A 27,691-nucleotide genomic window follows, 5' to 3' on the forward strand; every position below is an offset into this window, starting at 1 on the left:
GGGGTGTAGGAACCTAGGGCAAAGCCACAGGTGTGTCTGGCCTCTTCCTGAAAACCACCTCATTTAGAAGTCTTTGTGGATGCTTCCTGCCTTACGCTTCTGCTGAACTCATTTGCAGCTGCCTCTGTTGGCAGAAGGATCCTGTGGCTCTGGCAGCGTCTGGACACAGTGTCCATCTCTGCCTGGCTCACTGTCTGGATTGCACAGGTCACGCTGCAGAGGGGTCCCCATCTCCACTGGGGTCTCTCTGCAGTCCTCCAACTGTCTGCATGGCATTCCCAAGATAAGGCTGCAGTGCAGGCAGCCCCAAGCAAAGCTCCAGCATGTTCCCAGCCCCAGCCAGTGCTGTAGGACACCTCAGGGCAGCAACACGTGACACATGTGTGGCAGCTTATGGAAAGCATTGGGGAATTTTTTTCCCCTTTTATTGAAAATGATAATTTCTATTCTAGTGCAAACACTGTACATTTTACATCACAAAGCAAGATATAATTTACAGCATACACTTCCATCTGGGAACACCTCCCATGGCTTCATGTGTCAAGCTCCACCAGCCCATCAATCATGCATCCCTGTCATGCTCAAAAATCCCACTTAGAGGGAATCAGCCACATATTTCTGGGGGAGGGGAGCAAGAGGGCTGAGAAAGCAGCATTCTTACAGAGCAGCCATGAGAAATGTGCCTCAAGACATTTTTCTCCCCTGAATGGTACCTAAACTCAGTGATAACTGGGGTAACCTTCGCAGCTTCATGGAGCTGCAACTGAAAGTGTTAAAACCCTGGAGAACTCCATGCTTTCATGACAAGGTCCTTAATTTGCACATATATTTACATGGTTCAATAAAATAGAGATTAAACATATAGTCACAAAATTTTGCTTTGGCTTGATAGACAGCTAGATAGACACTGCCCATTGGCTGAGGTTATCAGCAATTAAGAAACAAACAACAAAACCTGTCCATTCACCCAGCTGGACTCAGCTCAGCAAATCCATGTAAGCAAAGCAATATTCTCCTGGATGCTCTGGTTTACATCTTGATGTCACCCAGCTCAAAAGTGGTGTAAAGCTCTCATCTGGACTGACAACAGCCGAGTCAGCTGTGATGGCATTCCCAACCAGGGAGCCCAAACCAAGGCAAGACCCAACTAAAACTGGAAGTGCAAAAGCTTACATAAGCTTCCTGCAGGAACAGCCCCATGCAAGTCAGTTCAATTCCTCACACAAATAAAGCGAGGAGGGTGAAGAAAGGTTTGCACAGGCATTTATGTGAGCCCCTCCATGTAAGCATCACAGGGTGGGGGTAGGAATTGATATCTCTGTCCACAGATGAATAATGGGATATCAGGAGCTCCATGCTCTCTGAACCATCTCTTTGCTAACTTCAGAAACAGATGCCTGAACACAGACACCAATGAAAGTTGCTCAAGGTGATTTTAATTCTGCAGAAAAGGTGAGCAAAGACTAGAGGAAAGCCACTGGCCAAAAAGACGCTGAAGGAAACAGCTGAAACATCCAGAGTGGAAACTCAGGCACTGAAACTGAGGAACAATGGCCACCACATGGAAGCTTGTTCAGGCTGCCGTCACTGCTGGGATGTTGGTGTTTGCAGAGGAGGGCAGCAAGGCACAGAGAGGAGAAAGCATCAGGCTAAGGCACTCATCAGCCTCTGAATAATGTTACATTGCACTGGGTCATTTTTCTTTCTGATCGTGCAGGACATGTTCTTCCATAGTCTTCTCTGTTTGTGTAGGCACAGAAATCAAGCGTGAGTTTCTAAGTGAAGGCTGAGTTTTCCAATGTGATCACTTGGCTCTAGGAGCTGGAACCACACTACTCATGACAGAAATATTTTGGCTTATAGACTTTAGAGACCTTAGCTTCTCCAGACTACAGAAGGCCAAAAAAGGGATTAAACAGAACATTATGGATTTCATAAGATGTATCGCTTGCCCAGCCTCACTTCCCCTGCTGGTGTTCTGTCTGCAAGTGTGATGTGTGATCTTTAGCTTTTTGTCCTGGTCACAATTAAATTTATTTCCTCCCCTCCCCCAAATATCCATACACTGAGAAGAAACAAAAACGCCAACCCAACAACAACTCAGGAGCAACACAGTCATGAACATAACTTACACTAGTTTGGATTTGGGACTTTTTTCCCAGTGTTAGTTCAAACACTTTGACTGGATTTCCATTCATTCTCTGCCAGTTTAATTTTCACCTTCACTTTAAAGAGATTTATTTCTCATTTCCTGCAACCTGCTGGTTTAGCCTATCAAAGCCCACTCACAGACATCTACACATGCCCAGTGTGTCTGCAGGAAACACCAAGATGGAGTCCTAAGCCACTTTACCAGAAGTATGCTTCATGACTGCCCTTCATTATCCTTCCTCTATGGTCCAGCCTGGACCACAGAGTAGCTCTGCTGCTTTCAGTGGGACTACTCCATGGCAAAAAGTCTCCTGCACAAGCACTGTTTGCAATAAATACATCAAATTATCCCCTCAGATTTGAAAGAGGCAGGCATCACCAGCAACATGGAAGATCCTAAATTCCTCAGGGTGCCTGGAAAGAAGAAACCTCTTCTGGGTTGCATTGGGTGTATTTTTTATGGAAAGAAGGAAATCAGCTCCTAATCAGCTCTGTAGGTTCCAGAGGGAGAACAGCAGGTAAGGAGAACAAAGGACAGTAGTTAAGACTATAGGACAAGTCGTAGTGGGCAGTGTTATTGGAACTGGAGGGAAATACGGTCTTCATGTGGGATGCTCCCTGCCGAGACATCAGCTGTCCTCAGAGGGGCTGTCTGAGACTTTCCATCGGGATATCCTTGAGTGTTCTCAAGAGCCACATGAACCTAACCAACCAGAAAGGAGAACCTTGTCTTATTCTATAAAGCTGCAAATTTCCATGGGGAAATCTGCAAAGGACCATGGCTCCCTCCAATGCCACATCTCTGGAGTTTCTCATGAGAAGATGTGAGGTGGTCATTTCAAGTGCTGATCAAAGCTACAGAGAAGAGCTCTGACAAGGGTGTCTGTGGCTGGAATTTCAATGCACAGCTCCAGGAACCTGGATGCAGCACAAACATCCCAAACATTTTCAATGGATTTTATTTTGTTTAATAAAAAACACCAACCAAGCTTGCACGTATTATCTTATATATATAAATATATACAGTATATATAAAACAAATGCATCTGGACAACGCCTTTCCCTGTGGCGCAAACTGTAAGGCATAGAAAGGAGTGTCCTAACAGTCCTATTCTTGGCACTACAGAGCAATCCCTCCGGAAGGCTCCCCACCCCCAACTTCACACCCATGTTGGCTTTTCTGTCTTCTTTGGCTTTTTGAGGGAGCAGTGCTGGGAATACTCAAGAAAGCAATGAAGCGCTGCAAAGCCTAAGGAGGTCTTCCTCATGTATCAGACTGGTCCAGGCAACCAGGGCAGGATGACCCCATCTCGTTGCACTAATGGGTTTCCTGCAGACTAATGGTAACGGTGCTGCCTCTGTGGCACAGGGGACTGGAGGGATGGAGGGTCAGGTGGATACAACAGAAAGCTGTGACCAAAAAACTTCTTCTAGGGTGAGCTGGGACAGGGAGGAGAGGAGCAAGCTTTGTATCTCAGCATGATGGTGGGTGGGATATGTCCATGGGCTGAGATCAGCCGAGGTTTTTTTGCAGTCCCATATGAAAATGGAAACCAACAAGGATGAGACTGTCCCTTACTGAAGAAGCTCATAGTATATTGAGCAGAAGCAATAAACCTGACAATTACAAGAAAAATAAAAATGGTGGCATTATCCCAAAAGGAAGGAGGAACCTTGTTACTCATGAGCGGTTCAGTTTGCTCCCAGTTTGGTCCCTGTGTCAGTTCTGGGTTAGGGTTGACTTTTTTTAATCTTTTTCTTTTCTTTTTTTTTTTTTTTTTTTTTTTGGTGTGTGTGGGTTTTGTTGTTTTTTTTTTTTCTTTTAGCACAGACAAGTTGCAAAGCAGGACAGGTGCTGTTGTATTTTCTCCTTCTGCAAGGCAGATGCCTCCAGTCATTAATTGACTGTGGGCACTTGATTCCTCTGTAAACTATATTCCTTTGCCTTCAGTCTCAGGTTGGCAATACTGTTGGCCATATTCATACCCTGTGCTGGGCTGGCATTAGTACACGTGGCGGAGTAAGTGGCCATGGCACTGTGGGATAGAAAGAGAGAAACATCATGTCAGATTGGTCTTCACACCATGCAGAGAGCAGACATGCACCACAGCAAGGTTAAACCCTGGGGTTTCTGTACCTGCAGGATGTGAGCAGGGAATGATCACTACCTTTTATTTAGCACCCCTGTGAATCTCTCCACTGCAGTTCACTTACCCAGGGACAGCTGATGCCAAAGATGGTTGAAGTCAACAGGAAAATTTCCATTTCCTATTTTCTAACCCAAAAGGTTTACAACAAGGTCAGGGCTCCCAGCCTACCAGTCAGACCATTGTCCTTATAAGTATTCCTACTGGAGGCAATGTTTTTTTGATGAGAGCAGTTGCTGGTTTTATTGCTTGTGAAATCACGTCACTTCTGAAACACATGTTACATTAAAGAAACGCTCTGGGAAAAAACCCTTTCAACAATTGTGATGCTTTTTGGGTTTAGCCTTTTAGAATGAAAATTTCCACATTTTTTTCCTTCAAAACTTCAGCTGATCATAAAGAACATGCCCTAAAGGCTGAGGGAAAAAAGAAAAACCAAAACATATTTTCTCCCTTTGGATCATGACTTTATTCATTGAAAACATTACATTTGCCAGTGGAGGCTGAACAAAGATCGGAGTTCTTTCTTATCCTACCAAATATTTGCCAATCTGCCTTCCAGACCACTAGAAAACTTGTTTAACCCATGTGTCCCAGATTTCTGTGAAAAGCAACCCCCCCCCCCCCAAAAAAAGCAAGCCATCTGACCCTGCTGCATTTCTTACACAGGGGTCCACAGATCAAAACCATTTGAAAAACATGAACCAGAGGTGCCCATTTAACACAGCCAGCATGTTCCAGAGGAAACCACAAATGCCCTCATGGAAGCAAGCACAGCTCTGGTACTGACCCCTTCCATCTGCTTGCCTGGGTGGCTCCCACCTGAGGCTCTGGGAAAGGCTCTCCCCGACCCACAGCCTAAGAAGACCTTTTTTCTTTTTAATTTTCCTTTTTCTCTCTGTTTTCCAGGGCTGATCTCCTCATCTGGAAGAGCCTTTGCAACAGCAACTCTCCCTTGAGGAACGTAGGCATCTGCTGCACAAACAGATCCAGTCTGTGGGCATGAATGTTTGCCCCAAAGCACTGCTGGTATCTCTTGACTTCATAGGACAGAGCTAACCTGCCAGAAATTTAAATGCAATCCAGTACTGTCTGAATCCTCAGCTTCCAGGAGATCCAGACCACCTAATACTTGTAGGTCACATCCCAAGCCAAATGACTCCTATTTTCCACTTTAGTATCAGGGAAAGAACTTCTTCAGGGGGAAACTGTCATCTTTGCTTCAAGAGCAGTGGAAACACAATAGCTTACACACATGGAAATAACAGGTAAGACTTGTAGATACAAAGCTGCTTACACCCATTCAGGGGAAAGCACTGAAAACTCCACAGAAAAGCAAATGTTCGGGACACTTGGAGAATATCTAACAAGTACTAGAAGGACACAGAGAGATTAGAACGCACACATCAAAATACAGGCTTGACTCAGGCCAGCTTGGGGTGCATCAGCTGCATTTTGCCAGGGTCCAGGACGTGATAGATCAGGGTGCCTGTAGCCCTCCCCATGCAGCTGTGCACCCCCTCAGTTCCCTCTCTGTGGCTGGGTTGGTGACTTTACCCTCATAAGTCATCAGCAATGTGAGGAGAAGCCAAGCCCTGTCTGCAGAGGCATTGCAAAGTTTCAGATGCATAGCTGGTGGCTGCTCAAACACCCGTTCCCACCTGCTTCCCCAGGGTGCATCTCCACCATGTTTTTGTGCTGGAAGAAATTAGAAGAGCCTCAAGGATACTCTAGATTAGATAAAATAAGAATTTTCAGTCTTGGCTATAAACTGTCCCCATTCAAAACCAGACTGCTACTCAAATCTGATCCAAAACTCATGGAAGCCTCCTGCTCTCAGCTCCCCAGAGGTGTAGGGAACATTACAGCTGTCCAGTGAAATCTCTGCTAAACCAAAAACCTCCAGAAACACTCTCTTTTAGCAAGTTATTCCACAAGGAGCATTACACAAGAAGGCTGTCTCCAAACATCGGTCTAGTTTGATGGTTGCTCCAGAGACTCTCCAGGTTCTAATAAGGGTTGAATTCACCCTCCTGCCCCACCTCCCTCCACCCTATTCAGGCATAGAAAGAATCTCCTTCCTCTACTCAGCTGCCTGCTTTCACGAAACACAGAGGAACATAATGATCTTAAGGTCCTTACCAGCCCTAACTGTTCTACGATTCTATGTTTCTGAGGCCTAAAATCCTTCTTTCAAATATGGGTTTCAGTGGCCCATGGAGTCAAAGGTTGTTGGAGTGGGAAATGCAGGCTGACAGCACGACTGCTAGTCCTGTTTTCTTAGGAACCTATGCTAAAAAATGTCTAAGCAAAACATTTCAACTTCAAAAAAATAACAGTATCTACTTGGCTATCTATGTGGCACGGATCCGCAAATAGCTTTGGTTGACCTGTGGCTGAATGTATTTGGAGAATAAACACAGTGATTGAAAACTTTCCCCAGATCTGAGAGTAAAACCAGCACCAACCATGCAGCACTCAGCCCTCTCTGGGACTAGCTGTTAGTCAAGGGCTGGTACAGCAGCAAGAGGAAGGTGGGGAGGGAGCAGAGGGACATGCAAACACTCTGCATGGATGTTTTTCTCCAAGTGTCCAACACTTTAATAACACTACTCAGTTCAAAGCTTTAATAAAGCTGTGACAACCTGGCCCAAGTGCCTTTGAATATGAATCTGACTGTTACGAGATGACCAGTAGGATTAGAAAGCCTAGGGAGCATAAAGTGTCTGAGAGTCCTGACCAACCCACAGCATGGAAACCAGCTGCTTTGCTCCTCTGCCAATGCCTTCTACTCCTCTCCTACCCCTACTCTGTACCCAGTGGGAGGGTGACAGTCCATCCTGATTTGTCGTGTCAGCCAGCAGGGAAAGCTGTAAGCTACAAATGTCTTTGCTGAAACATCTTGGTTTAAGACAAGATATCAAGACAGTGAGGATCCATCTTCATACCATGGAGAGAAACAGCCAGGTGTGGACCTCAGGGGGAGAAAAACTAATCCCTCAGGCTTTCCATTCTCTCTCCCTCTCCTTTCATACATCCCAAATGGCTTGGGCTTCTCACTGCCCAGAGTGTACCCAGACAGCCCAGACAGTGTGCCCCCAGCAGTTACCTTTGCAGGGTCTTCTCCTAGAGGCTGCTATGAAGACCCTTGTGTAAACAACATCTTGGGAGGGACGATCTATTTTTGAAAGTGTGAGAGGTAGAAATAAGTCACGAGCATTCAGTACGGACCTGGTACTGTGACCAGAGCAGTCTCTGCTGGGTGGAGAAGGCCCCGTGCTTCTCTCCCATGAACTCACCACCCGGACTCCTCCCTAAGATGCTACACCAAGGAGCAACTCACAGAGTGAAAGCCTTAACCCCAAAAGGGGGATTTTGCCAGACAGCAGTCCTCAGCTAAAATCCAAAGGATAAAGGCCATCTCTAAGACCACATTAGTGGTCACCAAAACCATCCTTTTCAGTACCTGGAGTGGGTGAACCTATGACTTCTGTTCTGGGTGGATGAGGACCTCATGGCACTGAAGGAACCAAGGAAGAGGGGTCCTGGGTATAGTGTGGCTCCTGAGCTAGTGGGAAGATGGCTGTGACCAAGCGAGATGAACACGAAGAAATCCAGCCAAAAGCTCCAAGGTCCTGACCAACAATGGAGCTGCTGTGCTAGAAAATACCCACCAACTTCATTTTTAACTGCGTATAAGCCAGCTGACTCCCAGCAAAACAATGCAGCCTGTGGATCTTGTGTCCACACCCAGTTCCTGCTGGGCTGTGCATGGCACGGAGGACAGGGAGACCTGTGATGTGCATGGACATCCCAGATCCTTTGAGCAGACTGGGGTTGCCACATCTGCACTTCTTTCCTGCTACCCCTTCAGCAGCACTGGCCACAGATGAACACTGAAGATGAGTCTATCATCCAGAGACACCTGGTCCTTATTGTGGGCAAACCACAGCACAGCACAATGGCACACCTAGTACATATATACGCTTGTGCTGTAGCAACTAGAAAGAAATTGCTCACCAGTTCAATGCTGATCACTGATGGGAGAATTGGGAGCAACATGCATAGAACGAGTTCCCAGCCCTTCCATGCATCCCAACCATTGACTGCCATGATACAGCCACAGAACTCCCTCTTCTGGCCGCTGTGTGGGGGCTGAGCTTCCTCAAGTATTCTGCCATCACTTTACCCTGGACCTGTGTGTCCCACGGAAATGTTTCTTCCTTGCTTTAAACTGGAGGCACTAGGGAAGCAAGTGCAACCCCTTCTGTTTCCATTTATTTATACCTGATCCTCTCTTGAAATTTCCTGACCTGCAGAGAGACACCACCAAAAAAGAAGCCTCAATCTCCCAGAAAGCCACAACAATGCTGAACCAAGCCCACCTTGCATGCCTGGCAGTGATATGGAGTGGAATGCGAATAGGTAAAGAAAATCAGTGGGGTGGACAAACTGCTGTATACTCCAGTTGCCCCACGTAAACACAAACATCATTTTAGAGCTGTCTGAAGGCCACTCTCCGGCTGCTCTATACCATGCCCAGAACTGGTCAGCCCCAGATGGGTTATTCACTCACCTGTAAGGTGAAGCGGTACCCCAGGAGAGATAGTCAGTGGGTCTTGGAGCTGGGCGAGGTACTATGGGCTGCTCCACGGCGGTCACATCCCCTGAGTAGGATTTGAGCAGAGAGGCATTCTTGCTGGCCAGCATCGCCCTCTCATTCCGGCGAAACTTGGCTCTCCGGTTCTGGAACCACACCTGGGGTGGGAAGCACAGACACACTAGCCATCACAACCAGCTCTGCTGTGACACTCTTTCACCATACCACCTCTGCCCTGCTGGGCAAGACATGATTCTGTAAAAGCATGCTGTTTTGGCATGCCTGTCACTGGAAACTATAATGACAAGACAAGCCTTATGTCTGCCCTGATAAAGACCTTACACAAGGAACTAGCTCAGTGAGGATACCGTGGGACCAGGTCTGTCCTGTGCTATAGGCAGCTAGGCCTGGGAGTGCTGTAAAACACATCGTGTTCTATGGTTTACAAGACCTTCAGAAGCTGCAGGTTTGCAAGCTAAGAGCTGAGCAGCTCAAGATCATGTGAGCAGCCTGAGCACAGGACATCCAACATCTTGGTCTTGAACACATCTGACAGGGCAGGTGGTAAGTATGGTGGCAGATCAAGCTTGGCAGTCCTCCTCAAGGCATGGCACGCTTGGGTCTTCAAGACAGCAGAAGCTTGGTGACCCTAGTGTGCCATACAGACCTCAGGGATTTCTACTGCGGTACTGGAACGGCCTGATAACCCCTCCTCAGGTGAGGTGTGTCTCAATACAAACTGTGGTGATTACCTGAACTCTGGCTTCAGTGAGATTGACCCTGCGTGCAAGGTCTTCCCGTACAAAGGCATCAGGGTAGTGTGTCCTCTCAAAGACCCTCTCTAATGCCTGGAGCTGGCTGCTGTTGAAGGTAGTCCTGTTTCTCCTCTGCTTTCTTTTCTTCTTCTCTTCTGAGTTCAGCTGATCATCTAGGAGAGACAATTGGAGATGTGAAAGGCTAGAACATTCAGATCCCACAGCAATGGGGTGAATAACCTCAATGGTTTCAAAGCACAAAGGACTTAAGAAGAGGTTTGCAAAATATCAACACCACACCTTAATCATGCCATGTTAGTCCTCATGTAAAAGCAGGTGGAAAGTGCATTGACCCCCAGCATTTATTTCCCAGGATAATTTTGTAAGACTTGTACCAGCTCTTTCAAGCTACCCCATGCCTCAGATTCCTTATCTCTAAAAAGAAACAAAAGAGCCCAAAATGCATCTTAGCATTCCAAACAACCTTAGAAACATTTTCTAGCCATAAGAATCACGAACCCCTGCTCTCTTGGCTTCAAATTTCCACGGACTGCCCTTACTGGGACATAATACAGCTCTCTGGGGCGAGACTGAAGAACAGCTGTGCATTCTCCATCACAGTCTTTGCCTTGCCCAAACCAGCAATGTGGCAAACAACAAACTGTGCATCCCATAAGAGCTCATATTGTTTTGTACCTGCTTTCTATTTACTCCAATAACAAATCAATATATCCACATGTCTGGAGTCACACATATCACTACTACCTGTGCTTACCTACCATCACTGGAGTGACATCAGTGCTGAGATAACCACAAAATGGCTTTTACTGGCAAATACCTGCTCTGCATCATCTCTCTTTTTCCCAGTGCTGCTGCTGCACATCCCTATGTAGCAGCAGCAATGAAGGTATCAATGCACGGCCACTTGCAGGTACTGGTAAGCAGTGAGATCTGGGGGCTTGAGTGCTCTTTATTAGGGCAATCTGGAGGCTATGAAACTGGTTTTGCTTCTACCCTACTTATACTGAAGTGTATTCACTCATCACACCAGTCATGCACAGAAAACGCTTCAGTTACCATGGGAAGCCACTCCGAAGGAAGTGGAGAGCAAGAGAGCAAGGCACGAGCCTGCAGGAGCAGGAGACCACTACTGGCTCTGTGAAACAGCCCCATTCAGGCTGCAGGACTAGCATGACATTCCCTTGCACTCATCCCTCTTCAAGTGCTCCAGTGTGTGGGGTCTCACCAAACCATCAAGACTTCTTGTGCTCCTGCAGCCCCAGCTATCAATGCTCCCGAGCACACTGGGTGTAGCCCCAGCTGGGCAATGTCAGCATGGTCCCACTGCCCTACGTGGCAGAACAGTAGTTACACCTGGGAGAATCTGAGCCAATATATATGCCAGGATGCTTTTAATTTTATCAGTCATTGTATCTAACAATGCATATATGAGTGCATTATATTTTAAGTTAATCACTGCACACCTTGGCCCAGATGACAATCTCACCACTGAGAGTCCAAGGGCTTGACCTGCTATATACAGTTGCAGAATGTCCCCTCTATAGTCATTTCTTTTGCCATATACAAAAATGACAGCTCCCTCATCCTCCTGTTCTTCAGGGGGTATGTAAGGCACAGGGAGAAGCTGACAAGGAAATTAAAGTCTGTGGTTGTTGTCCTCACCACCTGTTTGTGCTGCTTTTCACAGCCCATCTGGCAACAGTTAGGGCACCTGAAGGCCTTTGGAGCAAGGCCCATCCATTTAGGAACAAAAGGACATTCCTCTCAAATTAAAGTAGGTTTTTCAAATTCCTGCAGGTTTACAGCTCCTCCATTCCCAATCCTTCTCCAACAGCCTAAAGATCCCCAGAAGACTCTTTTCCAGCCTGGGAATTCCTGGGTGCAAAAATACAACCTCAGTTTTCTTCTATTTGAGAACCAGTATTTGGAGACCAGTTTTTAACAGCAGGTTGGGATTTAACCTCTTCTTGTGCAGAACACCATGCATGCATTTCTACATGGTAGGGGTTTTAGCGCTGTCAAAGGGACTGTTCCTTATAAAGAAGTCCTGCACGTTTCTCTCTTGGCTCATCATCAAAGTCTTTACAAAAAAGGTCAGTGATTTTCCTCTGGCTCTACTGGACAGCTTTGACACAGTTGTGCCACTTTGCGCTACACAATACAGCAAACAGTGAAGAATAAACCTCAGGGCATGATCATCCCTCTGAATGGCAGAAACATTACAAGACCTTACTGTCGTAGAGGCCAATGTCAACATGGGTGTCTGGCCTCCTTCTGAGTTATCCATTTGATGCTGTTTTATGATCTAAAACCTGCCTATGTGGACTGGATGAACAAATCAATAAAAGCTTTTGAGACCCCTAGGGAATCCCCACCAGGCCTTTGAAGATGACACCTGGCTGGAGGGAGCCCAAGCCCAAGGCTGTCTGGCCATTGCTCAAATCCTGTGTGACAGTTACACATGAAGAAAGGTGAGCACATCACTCTGGGGAGCAAGAAGAAGGGCCAAAGCCTGTAAAACACTGGAGAACAAGAATCCCTCTTGCCAAGTACGTTAACACAATTTGCCTGGTTTCCTCCCAGTGTACAGCGAGACACTGGTGATTCACAGCTCACCTCATAATTACTGGACCCAAATATGGGCAAAGAAACGGAAAGTTGCAGGCAGTGGCCACATTGCAGTGACTCACAGTTGGGTCACTGTTGGCTAATGCACCTCCAGCATCAGCTGGTGTGGAGCAGGGATATGAATCACCCCCTTTTTTTAACAGGATGTAGCTGGACGGAGGTGGTTCGACAGCAAAGCGCAGCCTGTTGACAGGGGTGTTGGGATTTTGAGGTCTCCTTTCACCACACCTCTGAAACATCACAATGCAGCTAGATCCAAATGTCTACAGAAGTTACATGGATCGCAGGAAAAAAATAGTAATAGCCATATTAGCCCAGAGTGCTGCTGGGTTGATTATTCCTTGCGTTTTGCCATGCAGACATGCCATATGTTGATTACAAACTGTTAACAAGATATTGCAGACACCTAAACCCCAGATATCTGCCAATGTCACCTTGCTCACAGCAGTCACTGGCTGCCTTCAACATGTCAGTGGGGTATTTTGTTTTTCCTGTCATTATTTCTTTATCAGGAAACAATGCTGAACACTGAAAAATGGTATTCCTAAACAGTGTTGACAGCACTGGTGACTGGAGTCAGCAGAAATGGAGAGAAGAGGAAAACAGCACTAGAGCTTTTTAGATATATCAGAAGTCTTTCACCAACATTCTTTTAATCAGAAATATTTTATTACAAGCAGTGTTCTCAAAAGTTGAGCTGCCTGCAAATGCATCCCCCAGAGAGATCGAAACACAAGCTCTTCTCTCAGGAACGTGATGGTGGAAAATGTGGGAGTTTAATTTCAAAATCCCAACCTTTCATGTTGGGCTGGAGGATTTTGTTTCCTGTTTCCACATTTGTGTTTTCCTGTGTTATTTCTAAATTCAGCCATGACATGAAAATCCTGGCATTGTACACAAATGCACTTCTAGGATGCACCAAAACATTTTCAACTGCTCCTAAACGATACAGTATGAAACACTCTATTCTTTCTTCTGCTGCTCATCATGCCTCTTCTGGCAACGAAGCAGATCCACACTTGAAGACATTGTGATCTATACTCCTTATTGCACAGCAGCTGTCCTAGTGTCTGTGACTATGACTGACATACCATCAGATGGCTCCTGTTGGGATGCCACATTGAAAATTATATGCATTATAAAGCAAAACAGAATTGAGAACTAAATGCCTTACATATAAATTACAAGGTCAGTAATTTTTTCCCACCAATACTTGCAACCACAACATATTTTGGGTTTCCAGTTTGCAGGAATGCTCACGCATACTTGCTTTCATTCCAGGTCAGAACAAAAACTAATTTCCACATGGGATTTACTGTGTGGGCAGTTTTGAGAAGTCTTGACCAGTTCTATTAAGTCCAGAACCACCTATTATAATACATTAACTGGGTATGAATTGAAAGTAAACAATTGGATTCAATTAAGTGAAAGACTGAGATGCTGAACCACAATATCATATAGAGTAAGGCAGGAAAGATTTGTCACATCAGTTATATAAACTGTAAACTGACACAGGATTCCAGGAATAAAATACGGAATCACATTATCATCAAAGCCTTCCAAATAAGAATTTACAGCGAAAGTTTGAACACAGATTAATGAAAAAAAAAAAAAGACAAATCACTTCACGGGGAAAAAAATAATCTAGAAACTAAAACCACAGCAAATAAAACCTATTAAAAAAAAGAAAAATAAAATACTGCAAGCCCAAAACCAAAAAGAAAGTTTTATTCAGAGTGTCGAAGAAAGAAAGGAAAAAGGAGAATGAAAGGGAGAGGAACAGGTTTTTTATTTGGCTTAAAATTAAATTTTAAGATGCTCGAGTAGAAATACTTCCACAGTTCGCCCCTGGCTCCCGGCAGACTCCTATCCCCAGTATCAACCTTCCAGGCAGTTACAACCCTTTGTAGGCTCATGTTCCAGTTTCATTTGTGATCTACTTTGCTTTCGATTCATTATATCCCTTAAAAATATTGCAACTCTTTGAATGTAGGGCAGCTTTGTCAACTTATATAACAAAAAAATTGAAAAACCAAAACCCAGATCCAAAAGGTTTAATGAAAGCTAAAACAAGGCACCAGAAAAGGGAGTGGAAAGCAGGAATGGGAATATTCAAAAGCCGCTTGATGACAAAGCCTTGCCCTAACTGCTTGAAGAAGAGTCTCAAGTGATTTTCCATTCATGGAGGATGCTGGAGATGAGCCAGTGTGCCACAGAGCAGGGCTGCCCATGGTCAGGGATTCCCACAACCATCGCTTGTGCAAAGACGAGATCATACCCTGTCTAAAAATCTGAAACAAATACCGCTCAGCACCGAGCTCTGCCAGAGCAAGGTTCACCCTAAACAAAACAATCTCAACCTGAAAAGCCACTTTCCAGCCTGAAAACATCACTTTGCCAGAAACGGGGAAAAGCCTCTCACCTCTATTTTCCCTCAGCTTGTTTTCCATGTCTTTGACCAGGCTGGACAGACAGATCCATCCTGGAAGGGAAGCTGCTGGTTTTTCAGCTTCCCTTCCCAAGCATTGACTGGAAGGACTCTGCTCCTCCAGGCAGCAGGAGCCCATTGCCCAGCAGCATTCGTTGTCTTCACCAAATGTGAGCAGGGACAGGAGAGCGGCAAGAGGACAACATTTCATGCTCAGATCTGCCTTAGCTGTCAGATTTTCTAAAAGTTCCCAGGAGAAAATGAACTCCAACTTATATGTATCACCATGCAAGAAAAGTATTTTCAAGTGGAAGTAAGGTTTAACTTCAGCATATGCAAATGCTACAGTCAAAATTACCCTACACAAGACATCACAAATTTAGGCAATATGGAATGAATATAACTCCTGAAAAGAAACCAAGTATGTTAAGGTAGCAGATGCCTATTAAGTCATGTACTGAAGCTAGCTCTGATGAGCAGCAATACCAAGCCCAGCTGTACAATCGTGTTAACAGCAGGTTTGTATTTGAGATTACGGGTCAGACTATGGAGATTTTTGAACTAGCATTTTTCCCCCATTATATAACACCAGCTGAGCTTTTTTCTAACCTTTGCTGTCTGTTTGTTTCTGCGCGATCTGTGCACAAGACCTCAAATTATTTCGATTATATGGAAAATTCAAGTATCTGAAGTTCCAGCCTCATTAAAATCACCAGGAACACAGGAAAAAACAAAGCAAAAAACCCCAAAGAAACAGATGCTACATTCTCTTAAAAGCCTTTGGTTTTGATTATCTCTTAATTAGGTTATTTTTTTTGCACATATTAAATTATTTTGTGCATGAGCATAGAACTTCAGAGAGACAATGCTGAATTTTTCATACAAAATCTAAGTTTTAATATTAAATGAAAAAGTGTGTGTATTTTTAGTGTTTCATAGTGGGACTACGGCAGCTCCTATCCAAAGTGTCTGCAATGTGGAACCTATCAGGATAATTTTTAGCTGACCGCATACAAACAATTACATATCATTACAGAGCTGTGAATAGCTTTTGCATGGATAGCGTGCCTACAGTCTCCTGTTGTGTTCGGCTCTGCCTGTCAGACTAAGGGAGCTCGCTGAGGTCCTGTACAATGATGGCTCACCAATGCCAAGGGTGAAATGCTTGTTGTCTTCCACTAGGATAGGCTTTTGAGCAGAGGGACCTCCCGGATGTGCCATGGCCTAAAGGGACATTTCCAGGTGGGTTTCAATTCACAGCACCAGGCAGTGACTCTTGCCCATCAGGAACAAGGTCTTGGAGTTGCAGCTTTCCCAGTGGAGAGCCTATAGACACCTCCGAACTCTCGTGGACTTGTTTCTAGCATGCAAACAGTCTTCACCTGGACTTACAAGATGCTGCAGGCACCTGAGTGCAGAGACATCCCCTGTGCTCTGCTCCGCACTTTTGCAGGTCTACAAAGCTGGGGATCAGGCCCCCCTGCAACCCCAACCTTCCCTGCTCCTGATAGGGCAGCATGAGCTCCTCCTCAGCAGCTAAGAGACCTATCCTATGGGAAATGTAAGACAAATCTCCTCTTCAGGGTGGTTCTAGCTCTGGTGCTCTGCCTCCCATCTGGTGGGAACCTGCAGAGCACGTGGGCAGTTATAGCAGCTGTGTGTCCTCCCTAACCATGTCAACATTCCCACTTTCTGGAGTTGATAAAGAAATGATGTTTGGGTAGGGTGGGGGGGACAGAAAACCCAAACAAACCAGTAATCATGATCCAGTGGAAATCCAGAAAGTCTCCCTGGAAAGATATGACGTTAAGTATTAATTACTGGGAGAACAATATTTGTGGGTGCAAAAGTATACATCCTTCTCCAGAAATTGGTATAAAGCCATAGAAAGTTCCCCTAGATCCCACAGACCAGTCTAAGTTCTGTTGTACAGCTCTACTTTCATATTCACTAGGGTTTTCCTTCTGGGCATCCTACAGCTCATAAGGCACATGGCTTAGTCCTGCTCTTCTAACAAGCCTTTCAGTTGGGTCTTGGGGTCAGAGTGTTCCCATAATACAATGAGTGCTATATGGATTTCATAAGCTCCAAGGCACAGTATGTTATGCGTTTGGAATTCCTTGTATGCTTTTATACTTTGTTTTACATATTGTAATTTTTACATGCATTACCACATTGATCCTTGGAAAATTAATTTAAAAAAAATATAATCAAAAGCAAACATATATTTTAAAAGCCTGCCAGGAGCAAATCATGTTCTGTGAGACTGCACTTTGTAACTGAGAAAGAGACCAAACCACCAGATCATGGCAGCAATCCAGCGGGGTGGATTTACCATGCTTGGGAGGCAACGTGATCCGAGGGGGCTGTAGTCCACCCAAGATCCCTTGTTAGGGTACCCCAATGCTGCAAAGCATTGGATCCATGACAGATGAGCAGAATAGCTCCGGCAGCCAAACCCCACCACAGGTATCATAACCAAAACAGGCTTGTGTGTCCCAGCACAGCACTCAGCTGCAATGACATCCAACTGCTGGTGACAGGATGACTACCAGACCTTCCCTGGAGATCTGGTGCACCTCAGCCTTCACAGGTCATTCCTTACTCTTGGTTAAGACCCAAAATCACTGCATGTGGCAGGGCTGAAAACGTGTGAAGTCACAGCTTTGCAAGGTCAGGGGTATGACTTCCAACGCCCACATCCTCTTCCCACCAGTTCCCCTTCCCATGCTATGTGTTCTGATGTTTCATCTTAGGAACAGCATTCATGCAGCCAAGACCAAACTTCCTAAACTCCACCCTGCTCCACTGTCATTTTCTCATTTACAAAGCTGCCTCTCTATGTTCCTGGCCCACTCCCTGCCCCAGTTCGTAACAGATTAACACCTTTCTCCTCTTCAGCACCCTGTCTTGTCCTTTCTACAAAGGCTTTAAAAGCCAAGTTGTGAAACACCCCTCCTTTGAATTCTAATGTGCATGCAGTGTATACCTAAAGCAGCACAACAGCTGAGAGTATTGTTCTCCGCTGTTCTTAGCTTGGTTTAAACCACGACAACCATGTAACAAGGACATCCCATGCAGGAGCAGACTGGTGCACCAGGAAGTATGCACATCCAGCTGGATACCACCAGCTGCCTCAATGGCAGTGACAAGAAACTATCACAACAATTAGGCAAGAACACGTTATAAATCTATTATCCACACTCATATCCCCAGCAGTGAGCTTCATAGGGTTACATGTTATACAAATGGCACACAGTATTATTTCCACATGCTTTCCTGTAGGGTTTACCTGGTGTCTCCTTTCTCTGTGTACAAAGAAAGAGACTCATGGACCTACAGCTGGACATGAATCACAAACAGATCACCTGTGCCCCCAGCTTCAGGGATCAACATGCCTTTTGATGCCAAGGTGCTGGGACAAGACTTTAACAGCAAAACACAGAACATGTTAGGGAGACACCTCCATTGTAGGGACCAAGCAATGGGGTGGATTTTGCTTCCTTCCATGGGAAGTGGTCCCTAGGAGAGAGCAAAATGATGCAGTGCTGCTGCTTGGGCTGGGGGCTAATGGGGTGTACTGGAGCCAAGAGCACAACAGGGACAACATGCTTCAGCCCTTTGGGATGGCACACTTCAGTCTTTTCAACATCTCTCCAGCTCTTGGACATTTTTCTGAGATCAAGATAGAAACCATTTCCACCCTCTTCTCATGGCCACAGGTTCAGAAGGTTGAGCCTTTCTGATAGTACTCATGTAGAAGGATGCACCAGCCTGAAGCAGGGACCCTGCAGTCTTCCTCCCACTGCACACCCACCTGTACTCTGGGCAGCACTGCTTTTATTAAACTTGGTTTTCTGTTTTTAAAAGTGCCAAAAATCCTCATAAGCTTCAGCTACAGAAACATTCTACTGGGGAAAATCAGAGATATTTTTGCCAGAAACAAATACGTGTCAAAAAGCAAACAAAAAACAATCCGACCTGAAAACCACCACCATCAAAAATAAATAAAGGGGGATTTCAAAGACTGAGAAGTGCTGATTTCAGGGGGAATTTCTTTTCAGACCATATATACATTGCAGATGAACCACTTGGCATTTCAGGCCTTTCAGCTGGCTCATCTCTAAGTGCTGTGGAACCACAAGAGCCTGCAAACATTACCCAGCAATCTCACACCCGCACCAGGAAAGACTGACTCAGGCTGACCAGCTTTGTGAATATCTCTGCTTGTTTAGATCCCTGTGGAGGCCCACCGTGCTGCTGAGCAGTGCCATTATTAAATAGCCCCATCCTGACTGGGTCTGGAAATTCACTTGGATGTGCTTTTTTGGTATGTGGGACCCATGTGAGCAGACAGACAATGACCGGTGGGATGCACACGCCAGCTGGCCCCACTGGTAGGCAGAAACACTGTTCTCAATGGATATTTCATCTGTTTATTGTTGAAATATCCAGGACTGCAAACTGCATGGCACAGAATGACCATCCTGGGACTATGGAGCACCACAGGCCGGGAGAAAGAGAAGTGCAAATGACAGTGAGAACATCAAAGCCAGCTCCAAAGGCTGTGCTCCCCTCTCATTAGCATCCAAGAACAAATGTGGTTTGGCCAAATCAGTCCACCATTGCCATTGCTCCTACCAAGAAAACTGGACTGGCGCTGCTGCAGAGCTCTGCTTAGAAATCCAGATTTTGACCGCTAATGCATTTTATGGGTCCCTTTTGATCACAACTGGAAAAATGATGGCAACTGAGATCCAGAAATAACAGAACTTGAGCCTGGCTGTCAGCAGCCAGCCCACCTGCCCCTTCCAAGGGCTGAGCATCCTGTCTGGAGCGTGCTCCTCAGATGAGGGATAAAGGACCTTTACATCCTGCAGTGCTACAGGAGGCAAAGGGATTAGAGCATGTAAGGCCATTTGAAAACAACTTTTTCTCCTTCTCATGTCCACAGTGAAAATTTGCTCTTGTAAGGCCAGGGAAAGGGAGTAGGGAGAATGCTGCTGCTGGCTCTAAGGGCTTTCTGCTGGACACAAGAACATTAAGCAAAACAGGAAGGTGGATAGGATAGACCATGGGCTCCAGGGGATGCAAAGGGAAATCAGGCTCAGACCCACTTCCATCCTTAGCCTCTTCTGGACAGCAAATGCATTTCACATTAGGTAATAAATTGCTACATCTTATGTTTCTTAGTCTGCTGGAATGATGACTATTTTGGAATGTATTTTGAATGGTTCCTTGCCAGAGTCAAACAATCATCTAGAAATTTTAAATCAAAAGGCTAACAAATTGAAACCTCTGTATTTCCATAAAGTTCACTGCAGTTCAAAAAGCACAATTCCCAGCAGAGGAGGCAGAATTATGATTGTCAAAGCTCTTGCAAATTGGGGCAAATGTGCAATATGCTGGAAAAACCAATTCTTAATACAGAGTAAAAATCTTTGCTTCCAGGTGATGAACAGATTCTAGGATATCTGCTTATTACTGCTCTTAATCTGGCTGAAATGTCAGATACTCTAACCCACAGGATCTAACAATTTAGGGGACCTGTTTGGAGAAGAAGGATATCTCAGTCACAAAACATTGCATTCAGTCTGGTGCAGGGTTAGCAGACAAGTGCTGCCATTCTAGCACAATTTAACAGAATTTAAGTCTTTTAAAGGCTCTAGCTAATGAATCACACCAGCTGCCAATTTAGCCACATCCTCACTTAAGAATTGTATCTCAAAACCAGCAAAAGACTTGATGGCTCATCCAAGGTAGCACAGATGGAGAAACTATGCACCCATGCTGCACCACAGCCCCCTGCTCCAACTGCTGCATCCTGCCTGCTGTGGGAGGCCAGATCTGTTCATGTAGATAATCAGTCAAAAGCCAATGACAGGTTGAGCAAGCTCAGCACAAACCCAAAGCTTGGATGGAAAGCCTCTGTTGATAAAGGAGACCGTAAGTGGTCTGGTCTCATCAGAGCAGCCACAGATGGAACAAGTCCAAGAAATAAGCTTTTCTCTCCCTCATGGAGATGGGCTGTCTAGACACATTGGCGAAGCTCTGCTGCCGAGTTTGCAGTGCTGCATCCTTCTTGTATACAGCCTGTCAAATACAGCAAATTCCTGTCCCCTGGCCTGTGAGCGTGGGCATTTTTTCAAACTTCCCAGTGTCAGTCATTTCCAGAAATGCCAATTACGTTTAATGAGACATTTTTAAACATTTTTCCACCCTCCCTTAGGAAAACATCTTACGATTTTTTTTTTTATCAATCCTCTGGCAAAATCATTTGCTGGTTATTTCGATACGCATATTTTTACTAACAGTTAAAGCAAAAATAAAATAAGTTGAGTACAAAGTATTTTTAAGCCAAGAAACCCTGATAAGTGAATATGAATTGCAACAGAAACCTGAGAAACATGTTCTCCAGATAATAAAAACCCAAAACCTATGGGAGCTGATGATGATTTTCACTAGAAAAACAATTATGTTTCAGAATATTTAGAGAGAGCGTGGCTAGCCTCAGGGCCACATTCAAAACAGTGTGTACATGTAGGTTTAAAACCATCCAGACAAAAGCCCCCCTGGAATAAGTAAATGATTTCCCACCAAATTAGAGATTACAGGGCTGATTAGTGTATATAATACAGATTTCTCCATCATCAAGGGTCCTTAAAACAAGCTAGAGGAGCATGTGTCAAGGCTGGCACACATCAAACAGCATCTGCAAATTCAGTCTTGCACTGAGGTTAAGGTGGACTGACACAACTTCATCAGTTCTCTGCCAAACTTGTGCCCCTGGAGTCCACACCACGTTCCCAGCTCTTGGTGAAGCTGTATTTGGGAGAAAAAAACCCCAACCAACAAAACCAGTAAAAAAACAAAGCTAAGGCCGGAAGGTATATGGGCAGGGTGGGATTTGGCAGCCAGGAAAACTCCCCAGCTCCAGCTTTCTAAATGATTGTAGGCAAGCCAGCCTGCTCCTCTGTGCTTCTTTTTCATTCCTTGCTTTGCCTTGCCCATCTGTTTAAACATTTCTCTCTTGAAAGACATGTTATAGAATCATAGAATAGTTAGGGTTGGAAAGGACTTTAAGATCATCTAGTTCCAACCCCCCTGCCATGGGCAGGGACACCTCACACTAAACCATATCACCCAAGGCTCTGTCCAGCCTGGCCTTGAACACTGCCAGGGATGGAGCATTCACTACCTCCCTGGGCAACCCATTCCAGTACCTCACCACCCTAATAGTAAAGAATTTCTTTCTTATATCCAATCTAAACTTCCCCTGTTTAAGTTTTAACCCATTACCCCTTGTCCTATCACTACAGTCCCTAATGAAGAGTCCCTCCCCAGCATCCCTGTAGGCCCCCTTCAGATACTGGAAGGCTGCTCTGAGGTCTCCACGCAGCCTTCTCTTCTCCAGGCTGAACAGCCCCAACTTTCTCAGCCTGTCTTCATACAGGAGGTGCTCCAGTCCCCTGATCATCCTCGTGGCCCTCCTCTGGACTTGTTCTAACAGTTCCATGTCCTTTTTATGTTGAGGACAACAGAACCACACACAATACTCCAAGTGAGGTCTCACAAGAGCAGAGTAGAGGGGCAGGATCACCTCCTTTGACCTGCTGGTCATGCTCCTTTTGATGCAGCCCAGGATACGGTTGGCTTTCTGGGCTGCAAGCACACACTGAAACTGTCTCATGTTAGGTTTCTCATCAACCAACACCCCCAAGTCCTCCACAGGGCTGCTCTGAATCTCTTCTCTGCCCAACCTGTAGCTGTGCCTGGGATTGCTCCGATGTGTTGTGCCATTCTCTTTGATTGTAACACATCTAGTAGTCCCATTATTACAGTGTTTAGACAAAAAGCAAATCACTTCAAAATACACCAGGAGTGGGATGCATTTACTTTACAATTGTGCTATTCATGCTATTGAGTTTCACAGCATAAAGAATAAATTAACAGCAAGTAATTAAAATACTTTTAGTATATGGTAGAAGTGTACACAGCAGCTATTTCACTTCAGTTGCATGTGCAAATGCTAGCTGTTGTATTTGCAAGTATTGCAGACTGCATTTCCTAGCCACCATCAGTGCTAACTGTGAGGTCTCACATCAACGGTGGCTCTGCTTTTAATTCTTTGTGGAAAAACTGTCAAGTTTGATTCATAAATAAGATGGCACTCAACAGCTGATGGGCACCACCACATCCCTGTGCTGGTACCTCCTCAGGCTGAGGCAGTGCCTAGCTTTTGAAGCTTAGGCTCAGCTGCCTCTGGGTCAGCCACAGCCATGTGATGGTAGATAAACACTAAGCATCACCAGCATGGGCCACTAGATTGCCCCACTGATGCCTGTTTCCCTCTGCCCCACGCACTGATGGTGTCTCCCTCAACCTCCTCAGCCTAATGAACCATCATCCTGAGGTTTGGATATTTGGGTTGATTTAGACAGAAGCAGCCATGGAATGGGCCTTCCACTCTGTTCTACCAACAGCATCCCTTGATGCGACTTCTAAAATCACTGTAGGAAAGAAAGCTCACCTGCTCCTGGCTGCTCACAGAAACCTTGAGAGCCTTCAGCTTCACTTAGGCAATCTCTGCCCACCTCTCTGGTTACAGAAGTGAGTGTGCAGGTGACTCTGTGTCAGAGTTAGCTTCCTCTCTCTGCCTCCCCATGCAACTCTCCATACATCTCCCAGGAAGGGGTACCAGGGCTGGACTCCATGGCTCAGGCTGAATGTTCCCTCCTGCCAGCCCCAGATCCCAACCACATGCTGGAAGTGCTGGCAGCAATGCTGAGCTGGGACTAGTGAGCAGCCATGAGCAGCCATGAGCAGCCAGACATGAAGCTCCTGGACATAGGCCACCAGGGGCCCGCATTCCTGTGGGCATGTCCTCCAACCAGCCCCACATCTCAGCCCACTCAACCAGCTGTCCAGGAAGCCCCTTGATCAAGCAAACGGAATTCAAATGGAAACGCTGAGCCCCCACCATGGGAATACAGTGTTCTAAATGCCAAGAACTGTGCCTACAGCCTGGACAGAGCCCGGATTTTCTGACGTGTCAGCTGCAAATACCCTTCAATGCCAGGCACTCGGGACACTTAGAGAGTGGTACTGAGTGGACTGAAACATCCCCCATGGAGGTCCGGGAACATGTAAATTGCTATGCAAAGGACCATTGCCATGCAGTGTTGTATAACAGATCAGATCATCCAAAGAGCCCTAAACCAACACAGAGAGAGCTAAAGCAGAACGGTCTGGTCCTGAAATAGGCTCTCTTTTAAGCACAGCTCATTAAATGTTTGCTGGAAAAACAGTAAAGCATTTTCCATGGAGAAGAGGACATCCAAGAAAAGCCCTTTTGGACATAAATTGGCAAGAGTCTCCCAAGCATTTATCTTCGGCATAGAATGTGCTCTGTCAGGAGGGCTGTAACTAACAATACGCTGAAAAACATGCCACAGACTTCCACTGTATTTTATTTGGCGCTAAGGGGTTATTCCTCAGCACAAAGAATTTGCAACTGGCATCAGTTAAATGAGAAATTACAACCTTCAAAAGACCTATTTAGCGTCAGCTGCAGAAAGTACAGAATTTGCCATCGGCTTCAATGACAACAGATTATGCCCCATAAAACGCTGCAAACACGCTTGGCTACAATACTTGGCATGAGCTGCCAGTTCAGTGGGGGAACTGGGGGACTCTGCACTTCCTACTGCTTCTCAGGAGGCTGCCGCCTGCTTTAGGAGTGGTGACATCCCCCCTCCCCAGCTCTCTGGGTCGTGTGCCTGCCAAGTTCAGCCACAGGACTCAGGGCAGGGCAAGCTGATTTCTACATGGGCCTTACTGAGCTGACTGGTAGCCAGCAGAGCCAGCAGCTCCATTTGGAGCAAGATACCTCAAGCTTGTTAGCCCCACATCTCATCAATGCTTATCAGAAATAAGAGGGAAGTATCTCATTCCTCCAGGCTGGATGTTCAGCTGGCACAGACTGAAGTCAGCAGCATGGAGACCAGCAGGTAGGTTACCTGGCTCTGCTTCCAGCATGGTGATTTGGGAGCCCTATAATCTCTTGATCCCACACAGCTCAGCTTTTGCTAGGACAAGAGACTGCCATGCTGCCTCTGTCCTGTGGGGTCATTTCCACATTCCCAAGAGGAGCAGAGGTCTGCAGGTGAGCTCACCAGACCCTCAAACCTTTTCCCACTCCATCTTGCCAAACACCCCAGAAAAGGAAACCTGAGTCAGGAATCTTCCTGGTGTTTGCTCAGCATGAGTTCTGTGTCCATATAACACATGTGGGAGTGCTCTGCAGAGAGCATGTATGTATGGGAAGGGACTGTCACTCGGCTGCCAGCATCAGGCCAGCGTTATCTTGAGTTAACCTGGAAAAACTGACAGAGACTCTTGATCCAGAAACAATCTCTGCCTCAGCTCTCAGAGGGGGCTCTGGGGAGGTCAGCCTGAGCCATGTTTTCCCACTGCAAACCCTGCTCAGTGAGCTTTAAAATACTTCCATCCCCATGCTCTGCAAGAACTTTACTGTTTCCTTCCCTAGCTGAGTCAGAGGAACACAGCTACAGCAGATCTACAAAGACAGAGATTTATTGGGCAAAGACCCTTCATTTACCTTGCCCTGGCAGGATATTTAACCATTCCCTGGACTTGTGCAACAGCAACAAAAACTAAAGGGGGAAAAGGAGTCTTTTCACACATTGCTGCAGCCAGCAGCAGGCAGCCTGCCCCGAGTCAGCACACTCTGCTCCAGCACTAGTAAAACCCAGATGCTTGTATGGCAACTGCAGCCTTTGAGTTAACCCTTGCTCCTGCAAGCCCAGGAATTGTCACTTGGCTTGAAATTAAGTGTGTCTGTGAGTCTTTACTGGGCTGGGGGAGAAGGGATAACTTGCTCTTTGCTTTGCCACACAGCTTTGTTCATGCACAGCAGGAGCAGCCAAAATGGGATGAACCTAAATGCTCATGCACCTTAAGTTGGACCCTCTGAGAGATGCACAGTTGCCTCTGTAGAAGACTGGCATTAAGACGGGCTCTGGACAGACTGTGCCTCCTCTTAGTGCATCCTCTGGAAGGTGGCTGAATCTCATCCTTCTGACTAATACACACTTGCCAGAGTTGTACTCTTTCTCTTTTTTTATGCCAGATTTTCACATGACCCCAGAATCTGGAGCTTAAAAAAGCATTAAGAGCCATGGTACTTTGAGGAGTTCACAGCTGAGACTGGACCTTGGTCCCGCTGTACTGGCATAGCACATACATGCACTGTATGATGGTCTTCCCATAAAGGCTTCGGACACTCTATTTGTGAGCCAGGCAAAAGCTGGCATCTGGTCGTAATGGCCTACCATTATCCATCTGGCTTCATTTTAAAAGCTGAAGTGTGACAGCTAAACCTATCTGCAGAGCCCCTTGAAGCTCAAGCCACTTGCAGTCAGGCACATTAACTGCAGGCTAAAATGCCCAGCTCGAGGCAACCGCACAGGAAAATCTCATCCATTTCCTACTCCAAAAGTCAGATAGCATTTTCAACAGGGCAGAACCTGGAGTCCTCTCCTAGCTTTTAAACAAGCCTTTTAAATTTACTCTCCTTATACAGAGACACACAGGGGGACCAAGCTAACATCGTCAAATGTTTGTATCAGAATCATGTTTTATTTCCCAACATCTGAAGGGAAGAAATGTATCAAACCGTATGTCATCTGCTGCCACCGGCTCTTTCCTGAGCAGGAATTCACTTGCCAAATTCACAGTGGACCACTCCCAGCTTAGACACCACTTTTACGTTGCAGATAGTTTAAGCGTCCAGAATGAATAGAGATACTTTCCTGAAGGAAAAGCAAGAGAAAGAAAAAAGTCTTCACATAAAGTAAACCCAAGTAATACTTCAATCAAATCTGTTCCTGGTGTTAGGAGGACTGCAGGAGCTTGGGATGAGAAGCTCCTTTTAAACTGGAAAATTCATCCCTGATAAAGGGTGGATGAGGTACTAAAACAAATATTACATTTCATTCTGGCTAACAGAACTCTGATCTTGCCCTATCTGAGGAGGGGAGACAAAAGTGCTCCCAGTGATTTTCATTTATGCAAGGGTGACTTCAAGTCCTCTTTCTTGCTAAGCCCAGGCTGTGGTAATACATGCAGATTTCTTGCACAAACCTCTTCTGTTGCTCAGGCGTTTGTTTTGCAGTTGCCCTGACAGTTTTATTGGATCAATCACCTGGGCATAGAGGTAATAAAATGCTAAATCTCACACCCCTGGACACAGGCTACATCTTTCCCTACTTACCTGCTAGCCTATAGCAAAGTCAAAAGTCATATTCTCATCGCCTGCTTTGGGAGACCTGCTGCTGCAATCATCAAGAGCCGTATCCAGAGAGGCAGACGCCCACATCCACCCTAACCACCTCTGCCTTGTAGTTCCACTACCAGCTTCACTAGCATTGACTGAAACAGGCCAGGCTGCCCCAAACAAGTACTGAATCCCAGCAACTGGCTCTGGGTTATCCTCTCCCACCTGGCAGTCTCCAGTACCTGAGCATCAGCCTTTCCAGCTTTCAGGCATCATCTGTGTCCAAAAAATCCCCATGTCTCCAGTTTTCACACAGAAATGGCTCTGACTTCTCTCAAATCACTAGGGAAAAATGAGCCTGGGAAATTTCAAGGCTTGAAACGCAAGCACTTTAAAAAGTTACCACCAACAGTAACCAAAGGGTAACACCTCCTGTGTTTGCTAGAGCAGACAGTACATTTGCATGGCAGAGATAGTGTTCTTGAGCTATTAGATTTCATGCTGTGGGTCTTGCCTTTAAACTGAAAAATAAAAGTAAGTGGGAAAGGTTAACAGAAAACCCCACTGAAGATCTCTTCCCCTTTCCCGGCTTTCCTTCCTCCTTGCTCCCTGTGGTGGCTGAGTTCAAGGCAGGCTGTGTCTTGCTCAGAGTATGGCTTGGAG

General features: G+C 45.8%; 1 protein-coding gene across 2 annotated transcripts in view; it reads right to left on the minus strand.

Moving 5' to 3' along the window:
* Positions 1–384: 384 nt before the first annotated feature.
* Positions 385–27,691, minus strand: part of PRRX1 (paired related homeobox 1) — a 43,283-nt gene continuing 15,976 nt past the window's right edge. Inside the window, exons 3-5 of one of the 2 annotated variants that reach the window (XM_034063841.1) lie at positions 9,651–9,826; positions 8,875–9,056; positions 385–4,187 (exon numbers count right to left, since the gene is read on the minus strand). In XM_034063841.1, coding sequence (XP_033919732.1) covers positions 4,049–4,187; positions 8,875–9,056; positions 9,651–9,826 — 497 coding nt within the window. In that variant the 3' untranslated portion in view covers positions 385–4,048. The remainder of the gene's footprint in view (positions 4,188–8,874; positions 9,057–9,650; positions 9,827–27,691) is intronic. The other variant, XM_013128550.3, reaches the window with a different exon arrangement.

Source organism: Melopsittacus undulatus, chromosome 6, assembly GCF_012275295.1.
Source record: "Melopsittacus undulatus isolate bMelUnd1 chromosome 6, bMelUnd1.mat.Z, whole genome shotgun sequence".
Classification (NCBI taxonomy): domain Eukaryota; kingdom Metazoa; phylum Chordata; class Aves; order Psittaciformes; family Psittaculidae; genus Melopsittacus; species Melopsittacus undulatus.